Source organism: Crinia signifera, chromosome 5 (assembly GCF_055691185.1).
Source record: "Crinia signifera chromosome 5, ASM5569118v1, whole genome shotgun sequence".
NCBI lineage: Eukaryota > Metazoa > Chordata > Amphibia > Anura > Myobatrachidae > Crinia > Crinia signifera.
In genome coordinates, this window is record NC_139221.1 from 296,460,436 (window position 1) to 296,477,419 (window position 16,984).

General features: G+C 48.7%; 1 protein-coding gene across 1 annotated transcript in view; it reads right to left on the bottom strand.

Moving 5' to 3' along the window:
* The window catches only part of LOC146081226 (macrophage mannose receptor 1-like), a 282,981-nt gene that overhangs the window by 26,993 nt on the left and 239,004 nt on the right, over window positions 1-16,984 (bottom strand). Inside the window, exon 22 of the mRNA XM_083189331.1 lies at window positions 279-395. Within this exon, the coding sequence (XP_083045457.1) occupies window positions 279-395 (117 nt within the window). The remainder of the gene's footprint in view (window positions 1-278; window positions 396-16,984) is intronic.

Sequence of the window (16,984 nt, forward strand, 5' to 3'; positions counted from 1 at the left end):
CCCTAGTTACGCTACTGGACGATGTCTACTAGCAACCTGTGCATGTGCTTAGCGTCCAACCTCACTAACAGGTCCAAGTAAATTTAGCAGGGACAGAATGCTGGGTACATGCTCAACATAGCCTAAACCATGCCATTTTGACCACCTACTTACGTGGCCAAATTGGACACTGATTCTACTGTGATTCATGCCACACGTGGCCAACTTGTGTTATTTCAAAATATGCATTGTTAAAACCATTTATATTTAAAATAGCAATATTTAAGAGGGTACTGTACCTTCTACATTGCTATAAAGTCCCATCCAGAAATCCTCTGTTCTATCCTGTAGTGTTTGCACATGGTGGCTTATGAATTCTGACTCAATGGAATCTTCAATTGACAGTAAATTGCCCCCTAAATTTTTTTTAAAAACACAATATATTCACACATAATATATTTACAAATAGAATAATTTTGGTTACATAGACAAACTCCCCCCTCTCCTCACATATAACCCATAGGATTAAAGGACATTCTACTTGCCACAGATGATAATGCATAATATAGTCTAATGATAGATAATGTTAGTGCAAAACAGGGTCCCTTTATCCTGGCTTTTATCGGCAAAGATCCCACTATTCGTCATGGCAAATATTACCTCCTGATTAATCAAGATTAAATAGTTTTTCCACATTTAGTAGGACATTATTGGATACTAAGGTCGATTTACATCTAGGGGCTGTCTTTGTACAGAGCCCAGGTGGGGATAAAGTCAGACACCAGTGTGTGCTTGCCACTGAAGGCTAGGAAGTTAGGTTATTATCTGCAGAAGACAGGGAGAACCAGAAAATCTGACACTACATTGTGGAAGCTGTAGCAGTCAACCAAGCCATACCGAAGCCTGTGATTTAACCTACAGTACAAGGAAACAGTCAAGACTAAGGTGCCTACACACTAGGCTGAGTTATCGGATGTTTGCATTGCATGCAATACCGTGGCTACTTCTCAGTGACTTGATCACGTGATAGATCGTATACGGTTATTTTGCATATGCTATATCGCATGCAATCACAGCAAGGGCTGCAGGATACAATTAATCTGTAGTGCAGCTCTTGTGATCTCCAGCTTGGATCCGATGCACATGGGACCACTCATCGGATCAGAATCGTTGCTGACACACATGCAATTTGCCACTTTTCATTCGATTTCTTGACCAGATCCATTGGAATCGGAAGAAAGGGTGAAAATCGCATTAGTGTATGGGCACCTTAAGAGATTTTGTTGCAGATTAATTTACCATATACAGATGGAGCGGGTCTCGCTCTTGCAGGGGATGGCGGAAGATTCGCCAGCCGCCATCCCCTGCCAGCCGCCATAAGGTGTTTACAACGCCGTCGCCTTACAACGGGGCTCCGTCGGGTCCCCGCTGCCTCTCCGAGGTTCGCCCGGGGTCCCCGCCGCCTTGCCTCCCCCCACCCTAACCCTGTCTGTCTCCCTGAAGCGGAGACGGACAGGGTTCCCGTCCCTCCGCCAACGGGAAACTGAGACGCACGCGCGTCTCATGTCAGATGGGGCGCCTCTCCGCCAGATTCTGTCGCTGGCGCAGCGCCAGCAAAAATGAGAGGCTCTCCATCTGTATAGAGGGGTCAAGCAGTGAGGTAGTGCCATACACATGGACTAGGCTGTTTATTATTTTTCTATTTGATTTTTGTATATAGTAAAGCATAATTTAAAAAAATTGCCAAAATAAATGCTGGGAGTGCCTGGGAAAACGGTAGGCGTGCCTGAACATCATAGTCAGTGCTACCCGCTCAGCACAGGATGCAGTGCAGGGAGGTGCCATGCTGCAGAGGTGCTCTCCCTGTTCTGCATCCCTTCTTATGGCTGCTGCTGGCTGCTGTGCCTGTCACAATGTCTTGACAGGCAGCAGCAGCAGCAGTAGCATGAAGCTCTCCCCCCCCCCCCGTGATAGATAGCACAGGACTTTAAAGGGGTGGGGCTACACAGACCTCAGAGGCAGGGATAAATGGACATCTGGGGCGGAGCTACATGGGAGTCAGTCAGGACAAGAAGAGCATGAGCTACTAGAGAAGAGAAATAGGGGGAGGGGGATTACAGTGGGAATTATGTATGTGCACTACTATTACAATGAGCATTATGTATGTGCACTACTACAATGGGCATTATGTATATGCACTACGTTGGGCATTGGGCCTGATTCTGTACCACGCAGTCCCCAGCGTGTTTGCACCTGGGTCCGATGGTGTGGCCAGTGGCGTAACTATAAAATTTGCTCCCCAAGCCAAAAAAAGTTTCCTGCGGAGGAAGAAAATAGGTAGAAAGAGAGAGAGGAGATCAGAGAGGGAGGGGGGAGGAGGAGAGACAGAGAGGGAAGGGGAAGCAGAGAGGCAGGGAAGAGGTGGCAGAGAGAAGGAGAGACAGAGAGAGAAATATACACAAGGTGTACAGAGCCTAAGGTAGCAGGCAGCAGCAGGTGTTCTGATGGTCAGCGTCGGGCAGCAGTGGGTCCCATGGAGGATGCTGAGGAGGGTCTTGTGGAGGAGGATGAGGTGGCGGGTCGCATGGAGGCTGGGGCTCCCTTGGAGGAAGAGGTAACGGGTCCCCTGGAGGAGTCTAAGTAAATGGGTCGCATGGAGTCTGTGGCTCCCATGGAGGATGAGGCAGCAGGTCGGCCTGGAGGAGGCTGAGGCAGCCGATCGCATGGAGGCTGCGACAGCAGGTCTCCTGGAGGAGGATGGGGAGGGAGCGTCAGGCAGCAGCGGCCCACGTTACATGGAGGATATGGCACGCATCAGCGGGTCACATCCTCTGCTCCCCCTCTCTTCTGTTTTTCCACTATAACACACTGCCTGTCTCTAACAGGCACCAGCGCCCACCACAGACCCTGCTGGCTGTCACTCCTCTAAGCTGCTGCGGGGTCTGCCACACTGTGGCTACGCCACTGTGTGTGGCTTTGCGCATGCAAATGTTTGTGCATGTGCAGGGCCACTGTATGAATGTATTCGGCGACTATCACAGTTGCGGAGGCATTGGTACGGGTAGGGGAAGGAGGCAGGCAGGGGCCTGAGCTGGGGAACGTCCAGTGGTTTATGGGCACCCTCATGAAAATGCTGTGCATTCCCCTCGGAATGCAGGCGGGCCGATGCCTGCCAGTGGCAGGCAGCTGTTGTCATATGACGTCAGCGTCCGCCCTCTCTTCGGCAGTTTAGCTTGACTTTTATTTCTGAAGGTGAGAGAAATCATTCAATGGTCGGCAACCATCTACAACTGCGGGCAGAATATGTATAGAGAGGCACTGCGTCTGCAGGTATAATGTGTATATGCAGAGCTACACAACTGTGGGCATGATGTGAAGGATTATGGTGTATATAAGATGCGCTACTACTGTGGGCATTGTATGTATGAGGCACTACTACCGTGGGCATTGGACCCTTATTCTGGTTGATTGCAGGGCTGCAAATTTTGCAACCCTGTGAGTCCCCCAGATGCCATCCACCCCCTCTCGCACACATCCACACAGTGGATGTTTTGCATAATCATCCATTCGCAGCCTTGGGTGCAGAGGAGAAATTATCCAATGTTCGGCGACCATCGAATGATTTCTCCAGCACTCACAGATCTGAGACACCTCTGTGGTGTCTCAGATCTGCAAGCACCCTGTATGGGAAGCGGGTGGGCAGCTGACATCCACTGACATCAGCTGCCCGCCACTGCATCACCGGGTCATTCCCATGGGAACACCCATAAGGTATATTGTGTAAGAGGCATTGTAAAGCGCAACGGAATCTGCTGCGCTATATAAGAAACTGTAAATAAATAAATTAATTAATTATGGTGTGTGGCATAATGTGTAATGGGCATCTATTGTGTGCGGTGTATTGTGTAATGAACATTAGGGTACTGTATGTGGCATAATGTGTAATAGCAGTGGCGGCTCCTGCCTTTAGACTTAAGGGGGCTGCAATTTCCGGGGTACTGCTCATTGCAAACAGTCATTAATTATTTGCAGGTTATTAGTTTGATTTGCGCTGTACAAGTGTTTGTATGCAATTACTGTAAATAAATGATGTACTCATATGCACATAAACGGGTTGGGATCATTCGTCAGAATGATTCTAGGTCTACAGTCATTAGGTCGACCCCACTAGGTCGACTGGCAGGAAGGTCGACCTGACTTAAGGTCGACATGGGCCAAGGTCGACATGACTTAAGGTCGAATTTGCATAAAGGTCGACATGAGGAAGGTCGACTGGTCATAAGGTCGACATGGGTTTTTCACTGTTTTTTTATCTGAATGTCGACACAGTCGACATGGACACAGTTGGCAATGAGAATCGGACCCTCGCATCGCTCGCTTCGCTCGCTATGCTTCGGGCACGGTGCCTCGCTGCGCTCGGCACACTATTTTATTCTCCCACCACGCCCTAGTGGATGGTAGGGCATGAAATACCGCCTGTCGGCACATGTCGGCTCAAAAAACAGTGAAAAACCCATGTCGACCTTATGACCAGTCGACCTTCCTCATGTCGACCTTTATGCAAATTCGACCTTAAGTCATGTCGACCTTGACCCATGTCGACCTTAAGTCAGGTCGACCTTCCTGCCAGTCGACCTAGTGGGGTCGACCTAATGACTGTAGACCTAAATGCATTCTGACGAATGACCGCATCCCACATAAACACAGACACAGAGCAAAACACACTTTTAATAACTTTAATATTAATTAAAGTACACAAAATGATACTTTTAATAAAGATCTACACACAAATATTATTAAAATAGGTACTCTTTACCTAGCACGGCGCCCATCACGGGCATCGCGGCCATCGCATGCACTAAAAAACGGGTGCAACGCGATGCCCGCGATTTCCCATAGGGATCAATGTTAAAAGTGTGATTGGACGCGATTTTAGTGTTCAATGCCTCAATGCCCGCGATTTTTCCATAGGAAACAATGTCAAATGGGCCACAGAGCCCAAATAGTCCCCCTGAAGTCTGAAATGGCCCCCACAATTGGACAAATCGCGGGCATTGAGGCATTTAACACAAAAATCGCGTCCAATCTCACTTTTAACATTGATCCCTATGCCCGCGATTTTTTACCCCCGATGACTGCGATGCCAATCGCGGGCGCCGTTCTAGGTAAAGAGTACCTTAAAATAAAATAAACTTCCATGCACCTCTCTGGTGCAATGCATACCTTCCTTCAGCTGCATCACACTGACTCACTAGGATTGGAGTGATTACAAGGCGCTCTGAGAGAGCAACCCTTAGCTGCCTGTACTGGTGGGGGGCAGTCCTGTTCCCCCCTAGATACGACAATAACAAAAAAAGGGGGAAGTACTGGCGCTCAGAGGTTGGGGTAGTCAATGGGTAAATGTCTGCTGGTTCCAACTAGAACCTGGCTTAATGTTATTGATGTCTGGAACAATAACTGTGGGCTGGGTGTTGTGGTTGGATGTCTAATGCAGTATTGTGAAATGGTGAATTAATAGTGAAACTGTCCCACGACGGGCTGCTACTCACAACTGGCAAACTTGAGGCAGAGGGTTCACCACGGCTGGCCCTTGTAACTGTGTTGGGCTGGGTGTGGGTTCAGCTGGTTAGATTGAGGCTGGGGGTTCACCACTGCTGGTCCTTGCGTCTGTGTTGGGCTGGATGTAGGTACCTCCGGTATAAGGGTATGGATCAGTACAGTTGTAAGTGTGCAGGAACAAAAATAGTGGTTTCTTACCAGATGGTGTTGGTCGATCAGCATGCTCCCTGGGTTGCGACGTGTTCCATGCAGTGGGGGTTGGGGGATGTGGGGGAAAAGTTGATGCTAGATAAATAATGACTGGGAGCTAGTGCTTAAATAAAAGCACAGTTTATTAACATGTTTTGCTGTAGTTAATACAGAGGCAAAGAAAGGGGAAAAGCATATAGGTGTACAGTGAATGCACTGCCTATTGCTTGTATATACCAATGTGTGGGCTGGGGTGGCTGACTCACTGAAGTCTGGGCATGCTCACTGCAGAGGATTTGCTTCTGCTGGGCTGCACAGACAGCAGCCCATAGAAGCATTGTAGCTCTGGAGATTTGAACAGAATGGCTTCCTGCTGGAAAGCTATTGCTGTCATCACTCCATGTACTGACAGCCCAAGAAGGGGAGGAGTTTCCAGCTCTGTGGCTCTGTGTATGATGAGCAGTAGCAGCTTCCAATAGTAGGAATCTGCTACATGCTGAACTCCTCCCCACAGGGTTGGGCTGTTGCTATGTCTGCACTGCTGCTTCATGGAGCCTCGTGAGAGGAGGTTACGAGCGTGTCAGAGACACAGCCAGCAAGCACCAGAACTCCAGAGATGTGTGTGTGTGTGTGTGTGTGTGTGTGTGGGGGTGCCCGCAGGGCGAAGCACTGGAGCTCTGGTGCTGTCTATGTCTCTGGTGTTGGGATTTTGACTGGAGGGGATGCAACCCTGCAGCCCTATAGCAGGAGCCTCCTCTGTGTAATAGGCATTGGTACTATTATGTGGCCACACCTTTTCCTCATGAGCCACACCCTAAATAAATTTACACATGTCTGTATTTTCAGGGTGTGTGGGGCAGCAATTCCCATTCTGGCACAGGGCACCAAAATGTCTACTTAAGGTGTAAGCACCACTGTGGACATTATGTGTAAGGGGCAATACTGTGTGGTGGATTATTGGCACTACTGCCAGCAGCAGTGGGGAGCTGGCCAGTGGCTGTCCCAGGAAGCCATTTCCTCTGCCGCTAGTACGTGCATCTATCCGCCTCACCTATAGCGGCTCCATAGGGAGGGAGATGTCATCACCTACAGCAACGCTCCTTACTCCTCTTCTCCCACCTACTCAACAGGAGCACCATGGTGGATCTACAGCAGTGTCACCCTGGGCCAGCAGTAAGATTCATATTAATTCTCAGGGTGGTGGGTGTTCATAGAAGTGGCTGTCTGGTGTGTGTCCTAGCATGGGGGAGGGATGGGATGCATGGAAACAATGTATGCAGTGTATGTACATGTATGTTGAGAGCAGCAGTGTATGTATGTATGTATGTATGTATGTACAGTATGTATATTTCTCTCATATATATATATGTATGTATGAGAGCGGCAGTGTATTATGGCCTTTATTCAGATCTGATCACAATACAAATTTGTTCTCAAAATGGACAATATGTGTATGTAAGAGAGCAGTGTATGTATGAGAGCGGCAGTGTATGTATGTGTATATGTATGCGAGTGGTGTATGTATGTATGTATGTATGTGAGTGGTGTATGTATGTACCAGAGTGGCTATGTATACGAGTATGCACAGATGGAGCCGGGCTTGTCTTTGCAGGTTATGGCGGCAGAATCCCCAGCCGCCATCCCCCGCCAGCCGACATCTGTATCTGCGAAAGGGGACGCGCGCGCACGAGATGCGCGCGCATCCCCTTCCGACGGCACTTCCTCCGGGTCCCCGCTGGCTTGTCGGCGGTCACCCGGGGTCCCCACCGCCTCCCCGCACCCCCCCCTAACCCTGTCCGTCTCCCTGAAGCGGAGACGGATAGGTTCCCGTCGCCCCGCCGCCTGGAAACCGAGACGCGCGTATGCGCGTGAGACGCACGCGTGTCTCAGTCAGATGGAGCGCCGGGCTGCTGGCGGATCGCCAGCGGAGACAGTCTGGCGATTCACCAGCAAGAGGGAGCCCGGCTCCATCTGTATGTATGTATGAAATCAGCAGTGTATGTATGTATATACATACCTCCCAACATGACTCTCTCCAGGAGGGACAAACTACTCTACTTCTGGGCACTCCTCCTAAGGTATGATTGCCATCACCTGTGTTGAACAGGTGCTTCAGCACAGGTGATGGTAATCATACAGTAGAAGGAAAGTCCAGGAGCAGATCATTGTGTCCCTCCTGGAGAGGGTCATGTTGGGAGGTATGTATATATGTTTGTATGAGAGCAGCTATGTATTTATGTAAAAGATTGGTGTTTGTATGAGTGTGGTGGTTTATACATGTTTGTATGAAAGCAGCAGTGAATGTAAGTATAGGTGCGTACACACGGGAGCGATTTTTAGTAATATCGCAGGCAATATGGTCGCTGAGCCCGCGCTCCCGTTTTTTCCCCCGTAGTGATTGCTGGTCACAGGTACATGCTCCTGCGACCAGCTGATTTCCACTGCCAGGCTCCCCCGGCAGTTTCTTTTTCATCAGCGACCATCTCTGGGTACTGAGCGATATTGTCATTTTTCAAACACAGCTTGTGACATGGCAGGTAGAAGCTGATTGGCTGGTGGTTTATAAATCTCCATTGTATCACTTTTCAAGCTTAGTGCATTTGGCCCAATATCTCTGTTTTATGTCCGGGTGTTCCCAATTTTGCAGTCATATATATATATATATATATATATATATATATATATATATATATATATATATATATATTATAATCATATTTTCAGGATCATATATCAGCCCAATAATAGCCTACGCCCGTTTCACCCATTGTGCTTTGTCAAGCCTTATGGGTGAAAAGGCCATAGGCTATTATTGGGCTATTATGTGATTCTGAAAATATGATTATAATATATACGCGGCAGTCAGATAGAATGTAAACAGAAATGTTATTGATTATAGCACATTGTGGCAGTGTAGCGCTTATAATAGAGCAATAGAGATTCACATTGACACAGAAGAGTGTTCTTACTCATGCTGTGATTATTGTATCATAATTGTAACCTCTAAGCAAAAGGAGTTAATGTATATTGCAATTCTACAGCAGATATGTACAAACGCTGTATTATTATCAGCACAGCACGCTGCTGTATTTACAAGCAGCAGCAGCAGCTCTGAATGTACCCAGAATATATGGGGACAGCAGAATAAATTAAATGATTAAGGATATGTAAAAAGAAAGGGGGAAATCACACTAAATAGGGATCAATGTAGATCATCACATAAGTGTCCTCTCAAAAGGCCTATCATTTTCACCATAAAAACTATGGACAGATTTATGATAGAAAAAGATCTTAATCTGTTCATAAGAAAAATCCCCTTAAAGAAATTGTATGCACAAAAACAAAACTGGAGCACTCTGGGACCGTGGGAGAAAATCATTCCAACAGATCCCTTGGAAGAAGAGGCTCTTTTGGCTTTGGAGAAATTACTGAAGGAAAGCATAGGAACCAAAGAAGATATAGGCACCAAAATTACAAGAGACACCACATTAAAGAAAAAATCTACCTTTTTCCAAGTTTCCAAACCTGCCCACAAGCTAAGGTCTACTTGGACTCAGTATCAAGAGACCTAGATAATTTATTTACTGGGGGTAGGAAAATCCAGTCACATAATTTTACAACAAATGAGTTTCAGGCATTGCAAGAAATAAGGAAGTGGGATGACTTAGAAATCAAACCCTCAGACAAAGGGCAGTATTCAATGAGAAAAGTTCTCCGTGTTTTGTGGAGAACTTGTGCTTTGTTCGCCTTGGACGGAGCATTTTGCTCTCCAAAAGCGAGCAACCCTATTCAATGGGCAGTATTCAATGAGAAAAGTTCTCCGTGTTTTGTGGAGAACTTGTGCTTTGTTCGCCTTGGATGGAGCATTTTGCTCTCCAAAAGCGAGCTACCCTATTCAATGTGAAATATTCTCCGTCTTTTTAAGTGATTTTCTCCGTCTCTCTCCGTGTAGCAATTCTCCATCTTTTGATGGAGAGCTGGAATGTGAACTTTTGAACGTAAAGGTTTTTTTTTTTAATTTTGGTGTCAAAAAATCAGGTTTTTTTTTCCTGTGAAGGGGCATGTTATTTTTATTCATGTGCTTATAGCACATGAATATATATTTAATTTTAAAAAAAATATTTTTTTTAAATTTCTTTTTTTTCTTTTTTTTACACAGTGCAGCCAGCAGGGGGCCCGAGTGCTCGAGCCGCTCATTAGATATTCATATATTCACTGCAGCCGAACGTAACTATGCACGAACGGTGCAGTGAATACTGGGTCCCCCGCTGGCTATAGGGGGGTGCAGCCTGGGTCCTGGAGAGCCCCCCTCCCCTCCACAGTCCTCTGGAGCAGCCAGGGAGACTTTAATCTCTCTGGCTGCTTCCGGCTCCCTGAAAGCTCCCTGCTCCCTGCAGGGGTTAAGACTCGCCGCGAGTGGCGGCGAGTCTTAACCACATTGAATAGAGGGAGCAGGAGTGGCAGCGAGCCCTCCGGAACACGGAGAGTGCATGGAGAGCTAAATAAAACGCTCTCCATGCACGGAGAACTTTTTCATTGAATACTGCCCAATGTGAAATGTTCTCCGTCTTTCTAAGTGATTTTCTCCGTGTCTCTCCGTGTAGCAATTCTCCATCTTTTGATGGGGAGCTGGAATGTGAACTTTAAAACTAAAAGGTTTTTTTTAAGAAATTTTGGTGTCAAAAAATCAGTTTTTTTTTTCTGTGAAGGGGCATGTTATTTTTATTCATGTGCTTATAGCACATGAATATATATTTAATTAAAAAAAAATATATATATATATTTTTTTTTACACGGTGCAGCCAGCAGGGGGCCGGAGCCGCTCATTACATATTCATATATTCACTGCACCCGATCGTTAGTATGCACGAACAACGGGTGCAGTGAATACTGGGTCCCCCGCTGGCTATAGGGGGGGGCAGGCTGTGCTGCCTGGGTCCCGGAGAGCCCCCCTCCTCTCCACATTCCTCTGGAGCAGCCAGGGAGACTTTAATCTCTCTGGCTGCTTCCGGCTCCCTGAAAGCTCCCTGCTCCCTGCAGGGGTTAAGACTCGCCGCGAGTGGCGGCGAGTCTTAACCACATTGAATAGAGGGAGCAGGAGTGGCAGCGAGCCCTCCGGAACACGGAGAGTGCATGGAGAGCGAAATAAAACGCTCTCCATGCACGGAGAACTTGGTCATTGAATACTGCCCAAAGGGGGGAATATTGTTCTGTGGAACAAGGACTCCTATAAAGGAGAGATCATGCGACAACTTAATGATCGGTCATGCTATAAAAAACTTGCATGTGACCCCACAACAGATTTCTTGAAACAATATCAAGATCTGATAACGGATCATTTTACAGGAGGGATAATTACGAAACAAGAGAAGGAATATCTGTGGGTGGAGAATCCCAAGGTACCTATTTCTCCTTCATCCACCAGGTGTCACTGGAGTTACACTGGGGAATAGAAGGCGACCACAGGGAGCATGGGCACTTTAAATAAAAGATTAGAGTGGCTAACTCCTCCCCTTCTACTTCCCCTCCAGGTCAGTCTTAGTTTGTGCCTGAAAGGGAGCGGACACACACTAGGTGCTCTCTGAGCACATAAGAAAATTTTAAGCAGCAATGGGTTTTTACAGGCAGTTAGTGTTACACTAACTGCCTGCTACGTGGGAGCCTGCCGAGGGAGCCGACCGCCCTCATAACAGCGCGCCCGGCTCCCTGGCTGCTGAGACCACCGTCTCGGAAGGCAACGGGCGCTGCCCACCAAAGCACGCCGCGGTCCTCCCCCAGCCTACCGCCGACGGCAGGCGCATAGTAAGTATTCCCTGCCACCGCTGCTAGCGGCGGTGGTCAGGGTTTACTAGAAAGGTGGCAGCAGAGGGCTTCAAGCCTGGCGCCAGGACGCAAGAGCTGCCGGGCGGGAGGCGGAGCTACCGCATGGTACTCCCAGCAGCCCCGGCTATCACCAGCGCTATCACAGACACGCGCGGCAACCATCTTTTTTACACTGGCGCCGCTGCAGAGCAGACTGTGGGAAGCTCCTGTACCGCTGCAGCCCCACCAAAGGCTACAAGTACATCGCTGATCCTGGTGACCGTCCTGCTATAGCTCTCCCGGTACTGTGAGTTACAGTGGGGGGGTTGAGAGCTTAGAGAGAGATAGTTGGGCTGTGCAAAAAAAATAGGGCTATAGCGCTCCCTGGTTATAGACCATAGCGCTGTACAAACCCTGTGGCAGCTCCTTTCCTTCACTATCTCTCCTGTCAGTCCTTCTTCCTGGACTTATCTATACCTACTCTCCCTTGGGTGTGTGGTAGTGTGTGGATTCTGTGACATATATGTACAATGGCAGGGGGAAGCTCCAAGAGAATTGCCTGTAAGACTTGCAATGCTAAGTTTACCCCTCCAGAAATGCACTGTTAATCCCTCTGTGAGAAATGCACTGTTAATACCTCTGTGTCACAAACCCCAGTGGACCCACCTTTCTGGGCCTCACAACTAACTGAGGTTATGTCCCGTTTATCCTCTGAGTTAACACAGTCTCAGAGAGATAGAGAGACCTCTAGGACACAGCAGAGTGACTTAGCCTCTGCAGTTCAGAGCCTCACTAGAGCCCTAGCTCCACGGCAGGCTGAGCCTCGCCCTTCCTCTTCAAGGCAGCCCCCACCTTTGCAGAGGAGAAGAGCTTCTCCATTACACCACTCCCCTGACTCTGACGATATGCCAGACCTGGAGGAGGGAGAATTTGCGCCCCCTGGGGACGACATGCAGGATGTGCAGGATGCACAGGATGTGTTAGTTTATGACACACAAGAACCTGCTCAACCCTCTCAGGGTATTGAGGACCTTATAGAAATGGTCAAAGTGGCCTGCAATGTGAAAGAGGGAGTCGATACCCCTTCCCGTCCATCCCTTTTTGGGAAAAAGGCAAAAATGTCCCCTAATTTCCCAGTAGCTGAGGAATTAGATGAGGCCTGGAAAAACCCAGACAAACGGTTTCAGGCTCCTAAGCGGTTCTTTCAGAACTATCCACTGCTGCCGGAGGGCAGAAAGAAAGTGGAGATTCCACCGGGAGTGGATTCATCTGTTTCCTGGCTGTCCAAAAAGACTGTCCTTCCAGTCCCTGGGGCTACCACCCTCAAGGATGTCTCAGACCGTAGGTTAGAGATGACCTTGAAAAACATCTTTTCAGCGGCTGGTGTGTTACAGCGTCCAGCGCAGATTGGTTGTTGGGTGAACAAGGCCATAGCTGTATGGGCGTCACAACTCTCGGCTGAGGTGAGTGACGGTTCAGACCCAGCTACTATTCTGCAGCTGTCTGAACAGATCCAGGATGCTTCAGCCTTCTTAATAGAGGCGTCCTCAGACATTTGTGTGGTGGCGGTTAGAATTTCTGCTCTGTCCATTTCAGCCCGCAGAGGCCTCTGGCTGCGTCAGTGGCAGGCTGATGCGGAATCAAAAAGGGTGGTGGAATCCATGGCCTTTAACGGGGAGCTCCTGTTCGGTCCAGAACTGGATAGATGGATATCCCAGGCCACAGGTGGGAAGTAACACTTCCTTCCGTCGGCAGCTCCACCCCCATCTCGCAGAACCTTTTGTGCCTTTCGTCCCTCCAGTAGGTTCAGAGGTAGATCCAGGGGAGGTGCCCCTTCACAGAGAGGAACCAGAGGCCGTGGAAGAGGTGCTTCCACTACCGCTCTGGACCCCAAAGCCACCAAGCCTACTGCATGACGGTCCACCGTCCCACTTGGGGGATCCCAGGGTAGGAGCTCGTTTATGGAACTTCGGCTCCGTGTGGCTCCAGTCCTGTCAGGACGCCTGGGTAAGAGAGCTTGTGACCCTTGGTTACAAGATTTGCTTCAGCATGTCTCCCCCAGACAGGTTTTTCAAGACCAGTCTTCCTCTGCCAGTCTTCCAGCCGCCATCGCCAAGCTGCAGGACATGGGAGTAGTGGTTCCGGTCCCCGCGGAACAGCGTTCCCGGGGCTACTACTCCAGCCTGTTCCTCGTACCAAAGCCGGATGGCTCGGTACGTCCTATTTCAACCTGAAAGATCTGAACCCGTACTTGCACGTGGCCAGATTCAAGATGGAGTCCCTACAATCTGTGATACTGGGTTTGGAAGAAGGAGAGTTCTTGGTATCCATAGATATCAAGGACGCCTACTTGCACATTCCCATTTGGGCCCCGCACCAGGCATATCTGCGGTTCGCAGTGCAGGAGCGGCATTGGCAATTTCAAACCCTCCCGTTTGGCCTCTCGTCCGCACCTCGGGTCTTCACCAAGGTGATGGCGGTCATGATGGAGGTTCTCCGCATGCAGGGGGTTACTATCATCCCCTATTTGGACGACCTTCTGCTGAAGAGTCGTTCAAGGGACACCCTGCTGGAGCATATTCTTCTCACACAGAAGATTCTCACATCACACGGGTGGATCCTCAACTTCGCCAAGTCGCAGCTTCACCCCACTCAGCGTCTCTTGTTTCTGGGGATGATCCTGGACACCAGTCAGATGCGGGTGTTCCTACCAGCGGACAAGATTCAGTCCTTACAGGCCTTGGTCAGACTTGTCCTGAGACGGAGACAGGTGTCTGTGCACCTGTGCACCAGACTTCTGGGGAGGATGGTATCCACCTTCGAGGCGATACAATACGCCAGGTTTCATTCTCGCCCCTTCCAGCTGTCGCTCCTCAATCAGTGGTCGGGCTTTCACCTGCATCTGCAGCAGAGGGTGACCCTGTCCCCACGGGCTCGTTTGTCCTTGCTGTGGTGGCTGAACACCGCCAACCTACAACAGGGAAGGAGGATTGCAATTTGGGATTGGACCCTCATCACCACGGATGCCAGCCTCCGAGGTTGGGGGGCGGTCACCCTGGACCGTCAGTATCAGGGGTTGTGGACACAACAGGAGAGTCTGATTTCCATCAACGTTCTGGAACTACGAGCTGTCTATTATGCTCTTCTCCAGGCCAGACCTCTTCTCCAGGGCAAAGCTGTTCGTGTCCAGTTCGACAACTCCACGACGGTTGCGTACATCAACAAGCAGGGAGGCACCCGCAGTTGCGCAGCCATAAAGGAGGTCAGCAGGATCCTGGTCTGGGCGCAGGCCCATGCGCTAGCCCTGTCAGCCGTGTTCATCTCTGGAGTGGAGAACTGGGAGGCTGACTTTCTAAGTCGGCGGGATGTACATCAAGGAGAGTGGTGCTTGCACCCTCAAGTCTTTCAAAAACTGGTACATCGCTGGGGCTGTCCCCAAGTGGACCTAATGGCGTCCCGCCACAACTTCCAACTTCCCCGGTTCTTCGCAAGAACACGAGATCCTCAAGCAGAAGAGGTAGATGCGCTGGTGGCTCCTTGGCCCTTCCAGTATGTATACCTATTCCCACCATTCCCGTTGATACCCCGGGTACTTCAACGGATCCGGAGAGAGGGGGTCACGGCCCTGTTGGTGGCTCCAGACTGGCCTCGTCGGTCTTGGTACACCAGTCTGACAGCTATGCTGATCGACGAGCCGTGGCCCCTGCTGCTTCAGGAAGACCTTCTCAGCCAGGGACCCTTCATCTACCCATATTTAGGTCGTCTTCATTTGACGGCGTGGCTGCTGAGAGGTCCATCCTGAGGAGGGCAGGTATACCTAGGTATAACCAGGTCGGTGGGGTCCTCTTGGGCGGCTGCCCGAGGGGTTTCTCTACAGCAGCTCTGCCGAGCGGCTACCTGGTCTGGCTGCAGAACCTTTGTTAGGTTCTACAGGTTTGATACCTTTGCGGCTCCTGCTTCAGTGTTTGGCCGCAGGGTGTTAAGGGGTTCTTAGCGCTCACCCACCCGGGATTGAGGGCTCTGGGACGTCCCCAGTGTAACTCCAGTGACACCTGGTGGATGAAGGAGAAAGAGGGATTTTGTACTTACCGTAAATCCTTTTCTCCGAGTCCACAGGTGCCACTGGACGCCCACCACAGCGCTGTTCTCTTTAAAGTTGCCTCAGGGCTTATGTCCTGCAGGGTCCATTACCTTGGAGTTTCCCTGCTGGGTTACTATGGTTATATATATATATATATATATATATATATATATATATATATATATATATATATATATATATATATATATATATACAATTATATACTAAGTTAATATGTTACATTGTCTGTTGACTATGTATGTTTGAACTTTCAGTGTTTTCTCACTGTTTTTCTTTCTTCTTGTATTGAATGTTGTATGTGGTATTAAACCTCCTCTTCGGAAGTGTGTTTTATCTTCCTGCTCCCTTCCGGGCACAACCTTTATGACTGACCTGGAGGGGAAGTAGAAGGGGAGGAGTTAGCCACTCTAATCTTTTATTTAAAGTGCCCATGCTCCCTGTGGTCGCCTTCTATTCCCCAGTGTAACTCCAGTGACACCTGTGGACTCAGAGAAAAGGATTTACGGTAAGTACAAAATCCCTCTTTTTTATGCCCTCCCGAAAGTACACAAGAATCTTAACAAACCCCCAGGAAGGCCCATCGTGTTGGGTATGGGGGGACTGATGGAGAAGGCGAGTACCTTTGTAGACAAACAACTAGGAAATGTTGTCACAGAACTCCCATCTTACACGAGAGATACTATGGATATTAGAAGATTGAAAATCTGACAGTATCATCGGAGACTTGGTTATATACCTGTGATGTAGAGTCTCTCTATACAAGTAAAATCCATCCTTGCAGTGAAATATTATTTCGATCAGAGGGAAAGGACTGAATTTGATGACCTTGTGATCTTACTCTTGAAGTTTGTTTTGACAAACAATTATTTCGTATTTGATGAGAGATTCTACCTACAGACCCGGGTACAGCTATGGGCAGTAAACAAAGGTGTAACTACCATAGGTGCAAGGGGTGCAGCTGCTATGGGGCCCAGAGCTGAAGGGGGCCCATCTTTGCTGTCGAAGTATATGTTTTACATACATTTATCACCATCAGTTGCTAAATAGCCCTTACAAAATTTTGCTATGGGGCCCACGATTATCTAGGTACGCCTCTGCAGTACAGTATATTAGTTATTTCTGTGGATTGTGGAAATTGAAAACTCTATTATATAGTTTTAGTGTGATTTCGATTTTTTCTGGTTCTTCTTTTGTTGTTTATTTGACACACAGTAAAGGGCCTCTTATGTAGTACTGTATGTAAATGAATGGCTCATGGTGGCTGTCAGTGGGGGGAAGGGAAAAACAGAGCTTTCCTCTATCAATTCCTGTGGGTGTCCTGGACACTCAAACAGCACAGTGTAAGCACATATT